The 23722-nt window shown below is 32.6% G+C and overlaps 1 protein-coding gene across 2 annotated transcripts in view; it reads right to left on the reverse strand.

Moving 5' to 3' along the window:
* SEMA3A (semaphorin 3A) overlaps positions 1–23722 on the reverse strand; it is a 223502-nt gene that overhangs the window by 89132 nt on the left and 110648 nt on the right. For both annotated transcript variants that reach the window (XM_004431297.3, XM_087445785.1), the window contains exon 5: positions 1214–1307. In XM_004431297.3, coding sequence (XP_004431354.1) covers positions 1214–1307 — 94 coding nt within the window. The remainder of the gene's footprint in view (positions 1–1213; positions 1308–23722) is intronic.

Raw genomic sequence — 23722 nt, forward strand, 5'->3', positions numbered from 1 at the left:
AAGTTACCTAATTTCTACAGAATTATATTAAACACATATTCAGGAACAGGCTAATGATTCAAAATCTTTTGTGTTTTAGGTTGCTGGTATGCTCAGAAGTTAAAAAAAGAAAAAGAAAAATTGTTTAATGATGTATCACATTTTGTTTGTGTGTTTATTTAACTCCAGTCCAGAAGTAGTTAAAGAATGTAGAAAGAATTCTTTATCTTTCAATACAGACTAAAGTTTTCTCCTTCCGTCTACTTCTATCTTCTTCTTCTATCCTTTTGAACTATGACTAAACATTCACCACCCATCTGCAATGTTGAAGGAAAAGACGAAAGAAGAAAACTAGAAAGGAAGACGGTCAGAGAAAAGGATAGAGGAAAAACATAAAATATATTGTTAGATTAAAAAAAAAAGAAAACAAAGTCAAAAAAGATGAATACAGAAGGACTTCATCAACTTAAGGTAACACAACAGGGCCCCTGCCAATTGTACCACCATTTAGACTGACTGTGCTGATTAAGTTGTCCAGATGTTGAGAGTGTGACAAATCTTGGAACTACAACTAACGAGATAGACTGAATCTCATTCTTTTCTTCTGATATGTCAAAATTCCCCCTTGAAATGTCTCTTTCATGAAATAAAAACCAAAACTCTTACAAAATAAAAATTGTGAAGTTCTAGTGGGGATATATAGTGAATGAGCAGGCAATTTTATTTTATTTTTTCATTTTATTTATTTTTTTATTTTTTATTTTTTGTGAAGAGATCCGCCCTGTACTAACATCTGCCAATCCTCCTCTTTTTTTGCTGAGGAAGACTGGCCCTGGGCTAACATCCGTGCCCATCTTCCTCCACTTTATATGGGATGCCGCCACAGCATGGCTTGCCAAGCGGTGCGTCGGTGTGCGCCCGGGATCCGAACCAGTGAACCCTGGGCCGCCACAGCAGAGTGCGCGCACTTAACCGCTTGCGCCACCGGGCCGGCCCCAGGCAATTTTAAAGATACTATTAAACTATTTCAATTAAAAAGAATCATAGAGTCCATAGAGCAATAATCAAAGCAGCATTTAGTGTTTCTTCTTCATTTTCAAAATATTTGAACATACCCAACTGAAATCCTCCTAAAATAGCTCATCAATAACGAAAAATCTTGGTATATAAAAAAGGAACACGCAATCTGGTTATTATCTATAGAAAATTTACTGTTTGATTGTTGACTACGTACCTATTAAAAGAGATGCCGTCAACAGTTTAGGGTCATATGGACTCTTCCCACGGCCATTTTCAAAATGTAAGTCTTCCAGCTTAAAAATGTTGTCCTGTAGAAAAGAAAAAGAAAGATTGAATTTATTTATAACAAGAAGTATTTTAACACGCCAGTTAATCAGACAGAGGTTGAGTATTCACGTCTACCATCAAGGGGTATTATAATTTGTATAAACTTTACAGATGGTAAAATAACTTAAGTAGATAAAACCTAGCTATTACTAGCCAAATATCTACTTAGCTCGGTGATCTTCAGTAGCATTTAGCATGTTGCAAGTAATAATGCATAAATGAACTCTAAAAGAACAAGCCATGTCGTGATAAGAGTAGAGTGAGCATTTTATCACATAAATATGCCAAGAGGTACCCTAATGTCTCTTGAAGGAAAGAATTTTAAATTTAAATAAAATGACTTTTTTCCCCTCACATAGAGAAAAAAAAAGCAATCCACTATATTAGATTTCTAGAATAAGATACACTATCTTACTTTTCTGTATGTGCTTCCCAAAAGGAAATGCTAAAGAGCCATAGCTGTCACTTCCCCCTGGTCTGTCATTCCTACAACTTTGCTGCTTACAAGCTTCTCAAGCATTTTTAAATTACTCACATTGGAAGGTAGGAGTACTTGAAACTATCATTATCAATTTCTCTAAGTGTGAAATATCAAACTGTATGTTAGGGGAGGTGTGCCCAGAGGTAGTGTCATTAAAACAACAAGCACAGAGATGACACATTTTTATTACAGGGAAGTCTGCTCAGTTAAGGCTCAAGTACCCAGAAACTGAGGTGAACATTTGATTACGTATAGAAATATGCACAAGTCCCAGGGTAGAAAGCACTGCAACAAAAGCCCTAATAAGTGGGTAACTAACCATGCTTGAGACCCAGTCCTTGGAATGTGTCTAGCTACTGAAATTTCTATGTGACAGTGGAGCAAATTGGGGGGTATTTCTGAGCACTCTTTTCAGAACCATATGCTCTGGGAATTAATTAGATCAGAATATGTATGCTGTTTCCAGTAGCACACTGACTTGTCCACTGACTGAAATAAAACAGCTTTTTTGGCAATTTTTCTACTGTTCACATAAAAGTATTTTCTATCTTCTTAGAATAGTAAATGTTGTTCATTTTATGGCCAATAAGGATCACTTTATTTAACATTTAATATTTCTGATGGAGCTAATGGCAGAGTTTCAAATTATGATTCTTAAAACTCATTTGAGTTAGGGAGAAAGAGTGAAAAAGGAAGCAAACCAAAAGTGTTCTCTATTTTTATTACTGTGAGTGAGAATTACCAATTCTATTCTTGCCTTGTATTGATTCTGTATTTGGCAATTAGCTATCCCTTGGAATGATGGCTCTTTAGCTGACTTCTAAAATTTACACTATGCAATAATTTATGGGGTTTCTCAGAATTGTGCTAGGCTGTAGTGGAAAGGGCAGTAAGTCAGGGGTCAGGCCCAGCTGGGCCAATTATTCGCTCTGGTTCTTTGGTAGCCAATTAATATTTGAGCCTCAGGTCCGTAAAAGTCAATGCCAATAAGGATATTTAACCTCACATGTTACTGTGAGGGTTAAAGAACTGAAATAAAGCATTTTTAAAGCAGCAAAATAAAAAGCAAACACAATTTACTTTTATTTTATTAATACTGCTCATATTACCACTATAACAAAAGAATATGAAAAATTTAACACAAGTTGTTACTATTATTGTAAACTTTCCTGGCATAATTGGAAAGAAATATTACTTAATGACAGTTATATAAGTCACCAAGTTACAAACTCATTTACAAATACAGATTTATCATAGGCACTTGAATATTAAAATTATAATATGAAACTTAGTGACATATGCTAAGAAAAAGCATAGAAGAACCTCTTAAGAAATATTTATATGTATTTTGATGAAAACTATGAAATAATCCAAAAGAAATATGCTCAGTAAAAGATATACACTCTACTGCCACAAATCATAGAAAAGACTAACATTTGTATATGTGATTAATTTTCACAGGTTAGAGGAAGCAGCAGAGAGAAGTGGTGGTGTGGTTGAAAATAGTTATAAACACTACTATAAGTTTCTTGTCCTCATAAGACATTTTACAATACTGACAAAGATAGAGGAACTATCCCTTAAAGTAGGAGACACTTGATGTCTGGGATCATGTGTCCAAGTTAATAAGACAATGCCAAGGCAGATGAAAAGTACTTCCAATCTCGTATTTAATATTTGATTTACAAGGTGAAGAATTAGACTTCATAGGAAGAGAGGTTAAGCATGTCAGTTATGGTTCAAGAGAAGATGAAAAACTATCCTTCATCATGGTGTCAGGTATTGTGTTCAAAGCTGGCTTCCTTTTCCTTTCCTCCTTTTTTCCATTAAATGTAACTCTTACCCAAGTTTTTGGGTATCACCATGTAATTCTTCTACATTCTTATATGATTCTACTGAAAGGTAAAACGTTGAATTTCCTTTCTAGCCAAGTGAGATGGGGGCTTGGAATAAATATAATTTGGTTTCTGAATAGGGAAGTAAATTTCTCACAAATAAATATTTGTGGTGTAAAATTCATACCCATTACACATAGTAGTGGGGTCGAAGGATGTCATAGATCAGTAGAACTGGGTATTACCCCTGGCTCTGCCTTTTATTAACTATGGACCTCAGGCAATCCCTAAACCCTTCTGAAACTCAGATTCTTCATCTGTAAAAGGAGGATACAAAAATCACATAGGGTTGATGTGAATATTTATTTTAATAATGTATATAAAACAATACTTAGTATGCCCTCTAAAAATAGTCGTTAATTTCCTTTTCCATTGTTTTTAGTTGCCACAATAAAATTATTCTTTCCTACACTGATCCATATCTCTCATGTCATAGTGGAAATGCTTGGCTATATTTCCATCAGTGGAAATTAGGACAAGTGTTTAAAATATATACAAATGCTTTGGACTCCCAAAATGCACTGAAAATTGTTCTTTCCTATAGCCAGCTAGACCAGTGTCTAGGTCAAAAGCTTTCCTGAAAATTATCTAAATACAATACATGTAAAAATTATCAATTAAGAAAGACTACCCTTTTAATATATCTGATAAATTTAACGTGATTGATATAAAGAGAGACCAATATTGCTGTTTCTGTTATATTGTGAGTGTGATCTATTATTAGATGTGTGAATATATTAACACACTGTAAAAGAACTCGGTGTTAATATAATTGTATATTAACATTCTATGTTGTCATATGTAACATATCACACAGACAACCGTCCAGCTGTACTCAGAAAGCCTTTTGAAATCTGATTGCTACTCAATGATTTTCTGTTTTAAAGAGCATCAAATAGATCACATATGCAAGTAATAAGACCAAAAATCCTAAGACCAGTGTATACAATTAAACTGCATAGCTTATATGTCTTATTTGGGCTGGAATGGTTTTCATTTTTAGTAATAGATGAACAAAAATCTAGCTGCATGGATTCTAATTGCTTTAGCAGATACAATGAGCATATCATATAAGTTATTGTGCCATATTTTATTACATGATTGCATCAGTTTTCAACAGCTATTTTTAGCTCTCAAGACCACTCTTTCCCCTTTGTCTTTTGGATTTCCTGACTGTTATTAGACTGTGGTGAGGTAAGGCATTAGAGGAAATAATAACTGTGCTAATGTCTAATCCAAAGTCTTATAAATTATAAACCATTGGTGACATCATGGCAATAAATTTCCTAAATCTCAATCTTGTCCAAGTAATAAATTTATGTAACAAAGTTGCAATTTTAGGTGTTTTATCTAATGATTAAAACATAAATGATGTTTGCCTAAAAAAACGAAAAGAAAATATTACATATATGTGATAGAATGACCATTTTGAGTGGGAAACTATATAAAATTACATCAAAACCAATACCTGGACAGCACAGCATTTAAAAACATATATTATTATATTTTTTTCAAATTGCTCTTTTTCCTCTCCTGCTCTTCACAAAAGACATCTTGTTTGCCAGTTATACTGAATTATTAAATATTCCCTGGTCACATCATGCTTTTTTTCATTTTTGCCTGAAACATCTTCCTCCTCCCCCCACCCACCCTCAGCCCTCAACCCCAGGGTGAACTTCCTTTCTTTTAAGAGCAAACTAAAAAGTCACTTCCCAGAAGTCTAATTTATTAATTTCCTTTGTGCATATCCTAATTAATAATAGTACACAGGCAATGCTTATACTGGGTAAAACTACTGGCTTCAGCAAAGAAGGGATGTAATAGGATCTCACAGGAAATATTGTGGCATACTGTATTTTGCCCAAAGGAGATCCTTTTGTGGATCAAATTCATCCGGAATTTACTTTTGCTAAAAAGGTGACTCTAGATCTATGCTGTGCAATACTATAGCCATGAGCCACATGTGGCTATCTAATTAATTAAAATTAAAAATTCCATTCCTCAGTTACACTAGCTATATTTCAAGTGCTCGATAGTCACATGAGGCTTGTGAATACAATACTATGTAGATGCAAACATTTCCACTGTCACAGAAGTTCTATTGGACAACACAGTTCTAGATCCTAAATCCTATTCCCTTAGCAGCAAAGAGTAGAATCAGAAATTAGAGGGCCTCCAGGGAGAGAAAACTTGGACTAAATCACAGTAGAAAGGGGACAGGAAATTTACAAGAAGAAATTATACTAAAAACACTAATTTAGTTTTTGATTTTTATTAACCAGGGTTTACACTAAATAACATTTAACAGCAGTACAGATGAACAAATACATGCCCTATATTTTCCTATACATCATTCTTCCATTTGAATCACTTTTTCCTAATCTATTCAGGTACAAATTTTACCCATTATTTAAACTGTAGGTCAAGATACTTAGTCCACTAAATGTCACTGATTCTCCCCAGCAGAAAAAATGTTTTCTCCCCGGAACTTGCATAGCAATCTATTCATACTCTCTTTTTTACCTTCAACCTTGATATTCAATGATGCATGTATTCTTTTTTTACTATAAAATTATTTTGAGGCCAAGGAAAAATCTTATTCACTATATTTCTTTCAAATACTAAGACAGAACTTTGCACTGAATTAAGCTCAATGAAAGAATGAGTGAATAAATGAGTGACTATGCGATTGAGTAGAAGAGGCTCTATAGAAAAACTATATCCAAGGAATAGAAAGGACATAGCCCTGGTCTCTAGGAGCTAATAATTTAAGGATACGACATAGATACGAACACAACTGTGCAGTAGAGGTCAGACTACAAAACTCAAATATTAAACCAAGTTTTAAAGTGAGTTTTAGGAAATGTGATATTCTTTAACTGTTTTGTGTTATATGTGTTACTATTACTGTATTATTGATACTTGTTATACACTTCAAACATGAGTTTACTCTTACTAAAAAAGATAAAAAATAAAACCTAATGACAAAGAGTATAACCTTACAGTCCTTTCATTTTTACATCCCTGTTCCTCTTTAATTTTCATTGGGCCTTGTAATTCTTCATTTATTATTAATATTAAGCTTATTAATAAATATTACCCCTCTCAATAGAGCCATCTTCATTGAGCGGTAAAGTTATCAGAATATTCCTTTGCAGAACTTCAAAAATCTTTCTGATCAATGTAATATCTCTCCTGTGTATCCCATCATTCCAGTATAACTGTTTTACCTGACCATTTTTTTTACTTGATAGAAATTACTCCAAATAGCTCTGGGTTGTAGGAAAGTAGAAAAGCAAACTGGAGAAGCTGTTTGGGCTTGCAAAATGCAATTTTCTACTTAAAAAATATATAATTTCCTATTGGTATTTTCATCTTTATATTTATTTTAGAAACTTTCTAATTTATACAAGTTTTTTGAAACACTAACACTAATAGAAATATTGATACAGTACATACACACTGAGTTGTGACTACGTAAGAATTATGTTTGGAATATGAAGGTCATAGGTTTAATTATTTAACTCAAGGAGCATACCAAAAACTACAAAAGAAATTGTTGTAAGAAAAATAACAATAATACATTACATACACATGATATTACAATGTTATAAAGTATTTGGTAATTATTTCACTTAACACTGAACTCATACTGAGTGCTAATGATGTTCTAAGACTTCATGTATATTATTTCACTTAATCTTCAAACAACCCTACTATAATTAAACCAGTTTTACAGATGAGAAACTGAGACATTCTACATATACTACTCAAAATCATACAGCTAATACGTTATGGAGTAAGAATTTAATAACAGATCTGTCTCTTTCCAAATCCATGTTTTTAACTACTCTATAAAAAGTGAGTTTACCATAAATATTACATGAGATGTACCCTAAAATAGTAGAAATTGGAAATCATAGGAATTCAAAATGGGGATAGATAATTTTCTGTTTCAGCATTTGAAGAAAGGCTTTATTTGATTTATGCCTTGAAAGATGTATTTTGGTGAGAGATGAGTGTGTCCATGAGTACGCATGCGTGTGTATGTGTGTGCATTGGCTGTGGGTGCAGAGGGTCGGAGGAGCTCATAGAGAAAGGGCAAAGAAAAGCAGAGAGGCAGATTATTCTATCTAGAAGAAATGGCATAAACAAAATTCCCTCAAATACAAATATGATTCATATTTGATAAATAACATAAGGTTGAGTTTAGACAATGAAGAGTATATGCATATATTAAGAGATAAGGTTGAGAAATAAATTTGGAATCAAACTGTGGAAAGTTTCTTGTGCCAGAATAAGCACTTTAGTCTGTATTCAGAAGGTGTCAGTGACACAGTGATAATTTTAGTTGGGAGAACAATAGCATCAAAGAGGTGCCATATTATGATGAATCTGACAGTGATGTGTAGGAGGATTTAGAGACATCTGAGCCCGGTGGCGGGAAAAGAACTACTGCCATAGGCTGGGGAGAGAGAAGTAGGTCGTGTTACACATTACGCAGTTTAAAGGAATTCTGTATGTTGTATGTTGTCACTTGGTTGACTCATTTAGCTCCTTTGTAGCTCACGTCTCTTCTGCTACAACAGAATCCCCTTTGATATCCCCTTTCTAGCAAAGCTATGGATTCTTTCCCTAAGAAAACTGAAGTTAAGCATTCATATGAGTTATAAGCAATCTTTTGGATTTATTGACTTTATGTAATCATGGTAAGAGTTTCCAAACTAGTTATTCCACAAAGACCTTTCCATTTCTAACACGGTGTGATTCTACCGTCCTATCAGCCTGAGCTTGGACATTTGCTTCTGCTGTTCTTTGTCCCCTCCTTAAACATAATACAGGGAATATCCAGATTTTTAAAACCTATTTTCCTTTTCATTCTCTACATATTATTACTTGGAATTCATTTATTTTTATAAATTCAGCCATTGAACTTCAGCCTCAATCCCTCTGCTATTCTAATCATTCAAACTCGGTTTCCTGGACTGTATGAAATCTCCTTATTTTCCATAATTATTTAAAAATTGAGAGCTATTAAGAGTCCTTGGCTCTTCAAAAGAATATAACAGCAATTATGAATAATAAACTTCATAAAATTAGTCTGTCAGAAAGAGTTATTTAACAATATACATTGTAGGAAGATACAAAAGAAATGTAACCTTGGTCTCTGTCACCAAATGCTGAGAAATTTAAAAAGTAATGCTATGTGAATAAAAAAGTATAATTTTCTGCCCTGATTATAATATATTAAGTCTTGTCTTAGATTTAACTATGACGTCAGCCATATCATATTAGAATTCTGTGTTTCTCTACAATAAAATAAACAAAACATTGCTTCAAGTAAATGATTCTTAATTGAAAAAAGAACCTCAATGAAAGATAAGTTCAAGGAAAAGGCATATACCTGTAAAGATTTTTAGGTCTCTGTATACTAATAATACCTTCTTTTCACATTAATTAATACTTTTGAGTATTATATGTACATTATAATATTTGGTTTTAAAGCCAAAACCTAGTCATTTAATGCTAAAATATTTAGTCAATAATTACAATTATTATACTTATTCAATAATTGCCACTATTTTTTTTTAAATATACACTTTGGAAAGGAAATTTTCCTCAGCAAGTAAAGGTACAAAGCCAACTATATGATAACTGTTTTGACAAAAATGCATTTTACCTATTAAATTAAATAATAAAAATATTCCAGTTATATAAATTGTAGTCCAGTTTAATATTCATGGTATATGACCAATATCTAGTTATATCTGTGCAGACTTTTTTTATTGAATATAATTTCTGTTCTGGAGGAATTCTTAGGATTCAAAATAGAAGAAATATCATCAGGGTAGACAACATTCTCACTAAGTTTATCTCCAGGCTGAATCTAAGTAGGAATGGTTGGCCCCTGGCCTCACTGATTTTGTCAACCTCTACTGTTTCCTCAAGCATGGCTTTAGTATATCAGAAATCTTACCTCTGAAATTGGTCTCCAGAGACTATATGGCTTTTCTGTGACCCGGAATTTTCCTGTTATTTAAACTATAAGGTAGATACGGTAAAAATATTATTGTTTATGGATTATGAAATCTAGGTTCTATGACCCATTGTGCCAATTATTGATTGTATGTCTAAAACAAGTTTTTAAAATGTCTTTGAAGTGTCAATATTCCTATCTATGAAATGGAAATACTCCACAGAATTGCCTCAAGGATTAAATTAGATACAAGGTGTATTAACATAGTTAAGCATACTTAAACCATATAGAAATTTAGTTCATTATAATTTTAATTATCATAAATATACTATTAATGACATCTTTGCTATGATAGCATGTTGATAACTAATTTTCTATGATTATAATAGCTAGTGTCTGTTAAGAAACTATTAGCCAGGCACATTCTCCTAAGTGCTTTGTAGGTATTTACTTTTTTATACTCACAATATCCCTTGAAATGCATGGTGTGATTATCCTAATTTTGTAGATGAAGAAACAAACAAAGAGAAAAAAGTGACTTGTTTAAAATCACTCAGCTAGTATATAGCAGAGCCAATTTCCAGAACCAGTAACAAACGGAGGGATTATAAAAAGCTAACCTTTTTGTACTTGCTTTGCACGACCATGTTACTTTATGAATACATATAATACATGAAGTGTTGTTATATATACTATCTCTTAACTCAACTTTGCATTCCCTGTAATTCATCCATAGGTTAGGCCCTGAATTAAGCTTAACTGAATTGACCATGACAGATAACACTGTATTTGATATAGTCCTCACATTATACTATTAATAGAGTAAAGACAAGTAGAAGGAATTAACATGTTTCTAACTTCATTTGCAGAAAAATATATGAAATTACTTGTTTCAAGTTTGTGAAAAGTTACTATCACTTTATTCATCGTCCTCCTAGTAACAACACACAGTCCTTACAACTGGATTAAACAGGATTTGCCCTTTAAATTTAAGGGACCTGAATTTATCTGGGTTCCTCAAACAAACATCAGTGATATGATTCATCTGCTTTTTGTCATCATTAAAATTAATGGTATAAACCAAGGAAAACAGAAAGCATATGTGTCCTTACTTCATGCAGATTACGTTTTTAATAGGAGCTTAATTTGAGTTTATGCAGATATCACAAACCTGTCATGGTATAATTATTCAACCATGAGTGCCTGTTAAACTCCCAAGGTATATAACAAGGAAAGGGAAAATTCTATATTGGCTAGAGTGAGAAATTCCAGAACATGAACAATTTACTCTACAATGTTTTGCGCCAGTGAGACCTGGTAAAGTAAGCCCAGTCAAAGAGTGAATCAATGGTTCACAAAACATAAACTAGTGAAACAACTCTTTCCATGTGCATTTTAAGAATTCTATGTTCAAAACATGGTTGTTATTTGCCATCTTATAATTTCATAAAGCATCAGAGTGTTTTTTTAATCTTAAATCATGTAAGTACAGCTATTACTTTTTACCACTTCTTTTTATAAATCTGTTTGACACATCCATGATTAGACACCTCTAGGAAATTTTATCAACCTAAATGTAACTATGTCAATAGAAAGATGCATATGTACTATAAGAAGCATCTGAATGTATTTCATATGGTTTCTTTATGTTTAAAGATTTTTTCATAGATACCATCTGGGAAGTAATGAGGCCAAAAGAATTAACATTTTATTTACACCATGCTTTGCTTAGCAAAGCGTTGTCATTCAAGTGTTGTCATTCAAGTGTTGTCAACATCATATGACGTACACGATTTTCTTTTAGCAAATTAGAAAAGATTTCAAAAATTACTATTTTGGCAAAGGTATTGTAGGAAAGAGACAATCCTGTCAATTCTTGGTGGGAATATAAATCTTAGAGAATAATTTGATAATTAGAAAGATTCCTAAAAATGTCCATACATTTTAACTTGATTATTTTACTTTTGGAAATACGTGCAAAGAAAAAAATAAGAGAAAAATTAAAGCAAGAAAAGGTTCATCATGTTATTTCGAATACTGAAAAAAATTTAAATGCCAATAAGATGTGGGTGGTAAACTATGGTATATCTACATAATTGATTATGATGCAGATATTACAATAGATGTTTATGTTAAATGTTATAATACCTAGAATCAACACCTGTTAAATCATCGTGGACGCAATAATGCAACAACTATGTAAGATGCATGGAAAAAACTTGAAGGAAATCCATTAAAATGTTAAGTCTCTACCTTATGTTTTTTGGGTATTTTTTCTATTTATATTGTTTTTCTCGTTTTTAGCATTTTATGCAATGATCATGCAGCTCATGTATTAAAAAAAAAAAACTAACCAGGATCTCTCTATCCTATTATGTAACTAACTCTTCAAATTGGCAGTGCAGGGACTGAGTCTGGCCCAGAGACACGCTTTATTTAGTTGACACAGGGTTTTGAAATCTTGAATTTGAATGCCCTTTTATGGGACTGAGGACTTTTCATAGGACAATTCTACTTTTCCATTGCTCCCTATTCTTTTGTGTTTCTTTATCTTTTTATGTCACCTGCATGGTCACTGTATGCATTTGGGTTTGCAACCCCTATAAAGCACTGTAACTTACTTGATCACCAACAACTACACTGTATTTATCATCTAATAGTCCCCACTTTTCAGTGTTACTTCAAATAACAAAGTCCTCAGAAGGACTGTGGTCATGCTCTCATATATCATGATGAAAGTACTATGAAGTTTAGCAATTAATCATGGTTAAACACAGAAGTTAATGGGAACTTCAAAGTGATTTGAAACTCTAATTGTCATAGTATCACAAATCTCCATAGCTTTTCATTCATTCTTTTTATATAAGTAAATTGATCTGTATATGCACTGCTGTTTAACAATGTCTCTGTTTTATTTAGAAAAAAAATTGACTTTTCCAAATATTTGCATCTAAATTAATTACTCAGAATTCTTAACAGCTGAACTTTAAGGCTGTTTGGTTAACTACCAGAAAATAAAGGCAGAGCAGTCCTTAGAGAAGTATCCAGATATTGGGTGGCTCCCTTACTTTCAAACTAATGACCATAGAGACATTCTATATTACATGTTGAGCTGACTTCTGGGTCATTATTTCTAACCTACCAGAGTGAACACTTGAATTATTTATAAATGAATTGCTTTCACTGGTAGAAGTCAGTTTCTGGCTATAAACAAGACTTTGTTATCAAACAAACAATTATAATTACATAATCTGGAATAAATTAAGCATTTTTATTTGGTTTATTAGTTAGAATGTTTGATATTGAAAATTATAGTGCACACCTAAAATTACCATTCACATGGGCCAGATATTTATATCATTCTAAATGACATTTTCAATTAGAGAAAACATAATAAATCTTCGTTATAAATTATTTTAAGAGTAGTTGAAAGCTCAATTAATATCTTGCTCAGCTTATTCATGGCTATTTACTATCCTTAAAAAATATACTTTAATCCCTGTCATTCAGAAATTTAAATTTTAGATGGAGGGAGAATATTAACACATAAAAATTGAGAGTCATAAAAAATGAATTACTATAAATTATGATATATATTTTTACATAATGTGTATTATACAAACTCAAAATGAAGAGATGGAAGAGATAGTTTAAATAAGTAGAAGCAAGAATGCACATGATACATTTGTGGCATACCTAGAAGAATGGCCCAACCGGAACAATGGACTGGTGTGGGAATAATAGGAAAGAAAAATTTAGCAAAATTCTGTTTTCTACTGTCTAGGTACTACTGAATTAAAAAAAAAAAACTGTCAATATTTTCTCTAGTCTATGTTTGATCAATGTTGATGGATAATACACATAATTACAGTCAGAAAGCCCCCAAATAAATATGTATGCAAATGGAAAAGCTAGAAGGAAATATGCAGATATATCAAAAAGGTATATTGGGGGGTGGCCCAGCAGCATAGTGGTAAGTTTGCGAGCTCCGCTTTGGTGGCCCAGGGTTCGCGGGTTCAGATCCCGGGGAGGACCTGCACACTGCTCCTCAAGGCATGCTATGGCAGCATCCCACATACAAAATAGAGGAAGACTGGCATAGATGTTAGCTCAGTGACAATCTTTCTCAAGCAAAAAGAGGAAGATTGGCAGGGCCGGCCTGGTGGCACAGTGGTTAAGTTTGCGTGCTCTGCTTTGGTGACCTGGGGTTCACAGGTTTGAATCCCGGCGTGGACTGATGCACCACTCCTCAAGCCATGCTGTGGTGGCGTCCTACATACAAAATAGAGGAAGAGGCATGGATGTTAGCTCAGAGCCAATCTTCCTCACCAAAAAACACCAAAAAGAGGAAGACTGGCAACAGATGTTAGCTCAGGACCAATCTTCCTCACCAAAAAAAAAAATTATTTTGGACTACTGATTATATTTATATATGCATACACACTTATACATACACATATGTACATATACACACATATGCGTATATTCTATATATTTGACCTCACATGTTATATATTACATATACATATGTGTACCACTAAATATTATATGTTATATTTTTAAATATTTCTTAATCATGATAATGGGTTTATTTAAACCCATTATTTAAACATATAGATACATTCAAACTATAATGCATATTTTAAAGGGTAAGAAAACAGAACACTTTTTTTCTAATTACAAGATTAACTAAAGGTTCCCTGTTTTAATTTCTGCCCCCTTCCTTTTTATTTTTTTTTCCTTTAAAACACTATTGAGAAAAAGATTGAGAATGGCTTGCCCCATGGTCATAGAAGAAAAATACTTAAAAAAAAATTCTAGGGGTCGGCCCAGTGGCATAGTGGTTAAGTTTGTGCACTCTGCTTAGGTGGCCCTGGGTTCGCAGGTTCGGATCCCAGGAGCGGACATGAGCACTGTTCATCAAGCCATGCTGTGGTGGTGTCCCACATAAAGTGGAGGAAGATGGGCACAGATGTTAGCTCAGAGCCAGTCTTCCTCAGCAAAAAGAGGAGAATTGGCAATGGATGTTAGCTCACAGCCAGTCTTCCTCACAAAAAAAAAAAAAAAGATTCTAACTTTGGGGTAGCTTTTCAGTCTGCATCATAGTTTTACTTTAATGCTGATTCCTTCAATATTGTTTTATCATTTCAATTATCCATGTTACTGTTGTGTTCCAGCACACACAGAGGCAAGAAGTATATACTCTTGAAAGAGCAGACTATATTATATATGTTTCATTCATTTTCAAATTGTGAATTATTTATTTGAGCTGCATTCTAGCTACAAAGCTAAATAAGAAGGATAAGCAGCAGGAAGTAGAAAGCGGAAAGACCTCAAGATGATCACAAAAGAGTGGGAAAGACAAGGAAAAAGGCAGTGGGCATATTGTGGAGTAGTAAATCCTCAGGAATTTAGGTAATTTTTAATATTGCTGTCATCGTTGAAGAATCCTGCAATACTAAATAAAACAAAAGCTACTTGATGAAGAAATATATTTTATTTTAATCATCTTTATTTATGATCTTGCATAAAAATGGTGTTCCTTAATTTAAAAAGAGAAAGTTATATTATATTGAGCTTGTAAAAATTTAGTCCTGAGGTCCTTTTCAAGGGATGACCAAGGACCAAAATCTAAGAAGCATCCTGAATATAAAAAATCTACAGGCAAAGTCCATAATGTTATTTGCTTTTGAGCTCAAGGAATCCCTCTATGAATCAGATATTAATTCTAAGTCACAAGAAGTTTAAGCCATCCAAAATCTGTACATAGATAGAAAAACTAAATTTTGGTTTTGTGGCATTTTTAAAACATTGCAGGTGTCATGCTCTCAGAGCAGTCATATATAACCTAAAAAAGTCCATAGTCAAATCTTTTCTGAATTTTACAGGATCACTTAAATAATACATAATGTCAGTTGCTAGTGCTATTCATTACTGTGTCATTACAGTTGTAACAAAAAATAAAGGTTTCATCCTCAAAATTTGATATCAGAATTTAACCAGTTAGACATTTCTCTTCACAGAAACATATAAAAACATTTTTAAAACATAGATTGTCAAAATGCAAATGAGGTCCAAATTTGATTGAAAATGGATCACAAAATTATTTTGGTAAATAAATCAATTTCTGATAATATTTTCTATCTTTAAATTTATATTAAATTGCAATAAATTATGGGCACCTTATAAGAGGGTTCACAACATATATTTACTATATGTAATATATATTTTTACTAACATAATTAAATACAAATATAATTAACTAAATAATTTTAAACCATATTTCTTAAAATTGTGCAATATTTCTTTAAAATTGTATATAATAAATGTAAATAAAACCAAAATGATGACTGACTCAATAAGGGATAATCATGACTTCTAGGTAGCTTAGATTTATTAGTACTACTATTTTACATAATCCATCAAAATAGATAAAAACACCGAAGTTCAGAGAGAATAAGTAATTACTCAGTATCTTAGTTTTAGAATCTTTTCCACCAAATAATCCTGCCTTTTTCCATGGTAATATTTGTGGATTACCTTTACAACCTTTATGCCTAAATCCATAGTTAATTCTGTAAAGGCATTGTTCTATATACAATACAAGCTACATCTCAAGTGCCATTACTAATTATCTCATGTTTATTTTTGCTGACCTGTTTCAAGTCCAGATTTCTGCTTGGCTGAGCATCAGTGATCATACAAGCGGTGGGTGTGTGGCCGGCTTAGAAGCACCAATCATTTCAATGAAATTTCAGCTGTTTATACATTTAATGTCTTGATTTTTGAGTCCAATTTAATTTCATAGAATCATTTGCAGTTTTGCTACAGTTCTCAATTTCTTTATCACTTTCAAGTCTCTAAGGGTTATTTATTTATTTATTTTCATAATAATGCTTTAAAAAAACTGATTGTAAAGACCAAAAAAATGACCACCTGGCCATTGTTTCCATATAGTCTTTGAAATTATTGTACATATTTTGAATAAATGACCAAGTAGTAATCAGATAAAATAATATTTATACTTTATTTGAAAGTAATTATAAAATTAGGATAGATAATGAAATGACACATTAGGAAAATTATGTGTAACTAATGAATTGTAATTCTGGACCTGTTGCTTTATAAATTTTCACGCAGAAATATTTGAAAACATAAAGGAGACCCATTAGCTCTCTGGAGAGTTGAATTGAGACAGTGAGTTGACAATAAATGTAAAAAAATTTAGGTGAAATCACTTATGGCAGGATCTGGTAATTCCAATTTTCCATAAATCATAAAATAATCCCCTAAACCCATTTTGTTTAGAATACTTCATAGCTAATTTGGAATAGCAAGGATTGGGGAGCAAAATTCATTTAGTATATTAAGTCGTTAGCAGTATAAATGTTGCTGCTCTATATGGTGTTATAACAGCCCTCCCAAAAGAAGCAAAACACTTTCTTTAGACAGCTGCTTTATTTTGTGGTTTTTAAAAGTCAAAAGGACCAGTTCTTGAATTTGAGCGTAGTCTTCTATCATTTAAATTTATGCTCCTGGATATGGCATATATTAGAAATCTAGCTCCTCTTTATTTAAGGACACTCAAATTTTGCTAATGCGAAGGTCGTACATGTAAGGAAAAACAGACAAATTAGGCAGCTCTCCAGTTGACTAATAAAAAGCCACAACATCAGTTTACCTCAAATATCCTAAGGCTTAAGTTAAAATTTCTGATCATGAGCAAAATAAGGTACAGATCTGTTCTCAACAGTAAGTGAATTATTTTTGTCTTTATAGATATAGACTGTCCAATATTCTGAAAACCTACTTGTAAGCTGCTATTCATTGTCATTATACATTGTCAAAGATAGTGCCGTTAGGAAAAACAAAGTTATAGTATGTGGAAACCTGAAAATGCCTACGTAATGTGATGCCTAACAACGTGGGTTTCTCAAGGGATGTTAAGAATAAAGGATAAGAATATGTCAGTATTAGTGAGGGAGGATGCTACATTTGGAATGAGATATTTTTTGGCTAACTGCATCAATGGACTGTATTGAAGTTCAGGAGGAGCAAACGGAGGATGAGAGGGGGTGTCATAGGAAATGAGAACATAGATGTAGGAGGATATCATATTACACAGAGCTTTGAAACTGACCGTAAAATCTTAGGCATTGTTCTGGGGGAAAAAAGTAACTGGTGGGCTGGGACTGGGACGAGGGCAGTGACTGAGCACAGATGGAAATGAAAAACTGCTGTTAAGACCAAGAAAGAAGAAAATATGATAGCAACTAAGTTGAGGAATATCCTGAATCATGTGCTAAAGTTATAAACTATAGCACAACTGGAAAGTTTGAAATTTTAAAGTTTTTTTGCAGATAAAAGTCCAATAACATTTAATACAGTTAAAAAAATAAAATAAATTTGTTGAAATAGTTAAACTAAAATTAATTTCATCTGAAACATCCCATTGTATTACTCTAATTTTTTGTCTTCTTTACCCTTTTAAAAATAAATGAAGCCACCATTCTCTACTAATATTTTGTATCCCCCTTTGCACTTTTAAAAATAAACGAAGCAAAATGGAAAAGATGCATATAAATGGGTTATCAGGAAGACAGGGCTGGTTGTTAGTCAGAAGCTTTGACACCAAGTTTTGAAGAGGGAAGTACAACTGAACCTTAAATGTATGGTCAACCCAGACTGCTTGCCTTTCACATAATTTATTATTTTTGTTTTTGTTTTTGGCCATTGTTTGGCAATTATAATTGCTGCAATTTCCAAAGATAGGCAGCCGCAGGATCAGGGAAGAAGACAGGGCAGTGTTGTTTTTCCTGTTTTCCTACCTCTACTGCTATTACAAACTCTGTGTAGGTGCTCTGTGTGATTGTTTCACAGAACCAGAGCATGTACATCAAAGGCATAAAGCCTGCTGCTGTTATGTGCCTACTACAATCATTACTACCACTGTCCACTTTGCCAGCCCTCTCTCTGGTGCTAGCATTCAATCACAGCAGCACAAGTTGACAACATAGGAAGATGCTAGGTCCGGTGCCACTTTTATAGTCTCTGGAATTAGAACACCTGGGTTTGGGTTCAGGCTCTGCTGCTCTGTAGTTGCGTGACTCTGGCTTTCACCTCCCTAAGGCTATTTTCTCCTATGTGACAATTACATATAAACTCTTTGCTATTATTTTTATTATTGGTATTTTCATATCATATTTATATTCCTCACAAGAGAGCTATGAGGTAGAAATTATTTTCTTCATTTGACAGTTAAGGAGATTGCTTATGCTCCAGGGGTGCAACTAATAATTGACAGAGCTGGAATTTACAATAATTATATGCATGGCTAAGGTATCATAATAGAAGACAGTAGGTTTAACTGTTTAGGTCGTTGCTACAGGAATCATATGATTTTAAAAATTCATAGCAAAAAAGGTGCGGCTTGTGTACTGAGAAAATATTCTGGGAACAAGAAACTATTATTTCTAATCTTGCTCTACCACAAGTTGTCTTAACTTGTTTCTTCATATGCTCACAATGATAACCAGGGGCCTCTGTAACAAATGATAGAACTAAGAAACATAGATAAGTTTTGTTTTTTCCAAAGGATTAATAGGGAAAGATATTTTAGACCCATAAAGATAAATTTAGCCAATTGCACAATTTGTTTTTCTTGCTGACCTACACTCCCTTGAATTTGATTCCTTTCATGGCCAAATTTCACATATAAGTCGTTTTATACTTGTCCCTTTTTTTCAATTATCCCTTTCACATGAACACTTTATACCCGCTCTTCTACTTAAAGGGCCATATTAGAAAACACCACTTGTTCCAACTCCCCTGTAGATCTCTCAAAGCTTTTTTGTTGTTGTTGTTGTTCCTTGGGATTTTCATTGACTATGGAAATTCTGAGTGCCTATTTCAAGGTATGATTTTCGGTTTTGACTCTACTCCGTATTTATTCTACCTCTATATCTATTTCCTCTTTCTTCATCACTTCTCCCCCAGCTTCACCAAAAGTACTTCTGCTAAGGTTTAGTCTTTGGGTTCCTTGTATTTAATTCTCCCTAATTATCACTCAGAACTTTAAAATCATGACTTCCTCATCTACACTTCTTCTTTTTCCCTTCAGCTCAATATCTGCCTAAGTGACACACTGCTTGGATGCTCCCTCCAAATCATAACCTCAACAGAGCGGAAACCAACCACTGCACTTTCTCTACTCTTAATACCAGGATCCTATAATCAAACTAATTCTCCTAATGATGCTCCAAATCTTATCAATGAAATCTTCATTATTTGTCACACATGTTCAAAGCCCAGAATATACATTTGGGTATCAGTTTCATTTACTCTTTATTAACTATCAATTATCAAATCTTTTTTTTAGACTTCTACCAAAGAAGCTCTTGTATTGTTTTCTTTTACCTTCACCATTCAAGTATTGGCTGTGATTACATCAAGATTAGATTTCTGCTTAGCTTCCTAGAAGACTTCTTTGATGCTTTACCCTTTTTTATCCAATCACTTCATCACATACTCAACTAGCAGTTTAAAATTGTATAGAACCTGCTTTCACCATATTAATTTCTTACTCAACAATCCTCAGTAGCTCTCTCTTTTTCATATACATAACTTTCTTTCAATTCCTCATAATTTGATCTAATCCTAATGCCCAACTTCATTTTCTATTTTCTAATAAGCAAAATGGTTTATTCAGCATATTCTCTCATATTCTCATATCCAACAAAAATAGTATATTTTCTATTAATTTCATGTCTTTTTCTGTTTTTGTTTTTTTTTTAATGAAAATATTTACCTTCTTCTATCCATTTATCCAAACCTTCCCAGGCCATTTTCAGAATTTCTTTCAAGTAGTTCTGAGTTCAAATCATGACGGGGATTCCCTAGATGTGTGATTTTGTGTTGGTTATTTAACCTCTCTAATTCCCATTTTTCTCACCTATAAAATGCAAAATAAATTCCATTTGCTTATTTAGACTGCTGTAGCAATGTAATAAGATAACTGCTTGGCATAATGTTCGGACATACAATCATTAATTTCTACAGTATTTTTAATGATCCTACCCCAGGCCAGGGTCTAGGGGTGCAGAGCTGGATATAGCAGATACAGGATCAGTCCTCTAGCACTTTGTAGTTTTGTAGGGAAGACAGATCTTAAACAAATACTTATACAACATTCATGTAATCGTAATGTCTATTTCTAAAGGACAATATCATATGAAAAATATGAGGGTGATTTATCTTAGGTAGGGACCGGGAATGAGGCAGCCAGAGAAGGCTTCCCTGAGAGAAGGACATCTAAGGGGAGATTTGGGGGATAAACAGAAGTCATACAGAAAAGTGTTCAGGAGTAACTCACAAATAGTAGTTTAGTGTTGCTGTTTTATTGTTACACTATAAATTATTATCCTCTTGAAACCTTTCCTGGCCACTTCATTCCTATTGACCTCTGTTCTCTGAAAACCTATTTTACTGTATTATATTCTTTTACTATCGTTGGTCTTCATCTTTTTGCATTCTGTTTTACTCTGTTCCTCTGTGCCTTGCAGTGTTCTTCCCATTTTATGAAATGACCCTATTCCTGTCTTGATTTGCTTTGAAACTAGCTTAAATACTCTTAGGCAAAATTGGATATTCCAAAATTGGGGCTTCCCGTATATACGTATAACTGTATTATAACTGGTCATTGCTTTATGCTATATATGATTTCTTTCCCAAATGCCCATGCAGTTCTGAGGGCAGAAAACATGTCAAATTTATCTTTCAACCATAATGTTGGTATCACCAGAAAATAAGCACAAAAGAGGTATTTGTTGAAAATATTTGTTGACGGTTTTATGTCTCTAATTCTAAGTTACTTAAGGCAAGATTCACATCTTACTTCAATCTTATTTACTACTACTATCATAATATGGTATAAACGGTATTCTGTGTGTGTTGTATGCTGATTGATTATGAAGACATTTTTCACATCTATTTAAAGATAGAATATTTTATTATCTTTTGACTATAAAATTTGACATATTTAGAAAAACGGTATGAAATGTAAAATCCTACTTATTTTTCCAAACTTCCTGCCCAACAAGATGAAAACCATTATAATATGAAATATTAGTTTGAGAATTCAAAAATAAATAAGATACAATTATCCCTCTGAGAGCGAGAAGTCTTTGCTGTTGCTCTGAATGTTCTTTCAAGCTACTATGTTTTCAGGATTTGAAACAATGGAAAGAGGACTTTAAAGTTATTTACTTAACTTTTTTGAGCTTGAATAAAAAAGGCACTGAAGTAATAATCCTTCTAAGACCCATTGATGATTCAATTTAGAGCTGTTAGGAAAAAGAATGCCATTTGGTGAAAAATTACATGTAAACGCTTATCTTGAGCACTACTTTGCAGTATGTTTTCAGAGTAGTATAAAATCCTTCCTCTTAAATAGGAACAGAAATCTCAAGATCTCAGTTCAGCTATCAGTTTGGTATTCCACTTGCAGAAGAATATACGTCACATATGTTGCCATTAGCATAACTGGTACAAATTTTGCCATTTTTAAAATAAATCAAGTCTACAAATTCTTCAAAAAGAATATTTTTAACTTCATAGGTACAAATCTACAAAAACTTATCAACTATTAATATTTTGACAAATATCATATTGCAAATATTATTTCACAGTTAAAAACAGAGAATGTTAAAATTACTGATTTAAGTGCAATTACAGTTTTGAAGATAACCATTTAATAGTCTGTAATCTTAAATTGCTTGACTGAAATGATACATATCTAAATCACATCAAGTTATACTATAATTTCAAATTACCTAAACATCTAATAAAAACATAGTCATTCCTTCAAGGTAGATATTAGCATTTCTTATGGTAAATTCACTATAAGGCTTATTTTACAAATTGAGTGCTTCTTTTATAATTATGCAGCTCTAAAGTGTGGTATATGTATCTTTTATATATATAGGTGGTATACATATATTTTATATATATTTAAAACTATTTTATATATGTATATATATACAAACAACTCATAGTTTAAGTATACTGTGTATTAGTTTAAATATCTAGATTTATTAACTAGAAAGAAAGCCTTTTGTGTTACCAAACTAAGTTTTAAAGGTTACTAAATGTGCCGAGATGCAAAATGGATTTTTAAACTTAAAATAGTTGACAGATATATAGAGACTAAATAAGTAAGGTATTTAAAACATTCATTCTTAAGACAATATATTTGAAAATCTCATTATTATTATATCATGAAAGATTTGAAATTAGATCTTTCTTAGTATAGGAAATAAACTAGAGAAATTGTGTTTGTGAATATTTGAAAGATTTTAAAGTTTGATCCCATATATTCTCTGAGTAATAAAATAATACAAATATTATAAAAGATTGTCTTTATTTTTTAGATGACAGTGGAGGTGGAAGTGCATGTATTTCTTGGATTTGAAGTTTGATTTAGAAAGAAGTTGGTAAGAACTTTATAAGTAAAACTATGGAAGTTCAGGGGTTAAGTCAGTCAATTTGAGTATCTCATAGGCAAAAATCAACACATGCATTTAATAAAAATCTAGGAATTTGACAATCAGAGTACTAATGGCTGCTAACTTAAAAGATATCCTCCTTTCCATTTCTGAAACATGTATTATTTAACGTTTGTTCCTTATGCAATGGGCAGGTAACACAATGTCTGCAAATGATTTGCCTAAATACGTGCAGGAATAGCCTAGCACATGGCAATAACATGTTTCTCTGCAAGGAGGAAACCTAAATGCAAAGAAAAGGAAACACACGACACAAAGTTGAACAAATGCAAAATAACCTTTAAGCTTATACCTAGAAGCAAAGAAAATAAATCAAAAGTGGGACAAAATGCATGCTATTAACTGATTTTTTTTCTATTAAAAATAAGGTTATTTAAAATTGATATTTTTAAAGTTGTAATAACTATGCTGACACTGGTGGTTCTTCATTTACTTATTAATTAACAAATATTATCAAGTCTCTAAAATGTGTCAGACAATG

This window comes from Ceratotherium simum, chromosome 1 (genome assembly GCF_057802395.1).
Source record: "Ceratotherium simum simum isolate JZ-2026a chromosome 1, ASM5780239v1, whole genome shotgun sequence".
Taxonomy (NCBI): domain Eukaryota; kingdom Metazoa; phylum Chordata; class Mammalia; order Perissodactyla; family Rhinocerotidae; genus Ceratotherium; species Ceratotherium simum.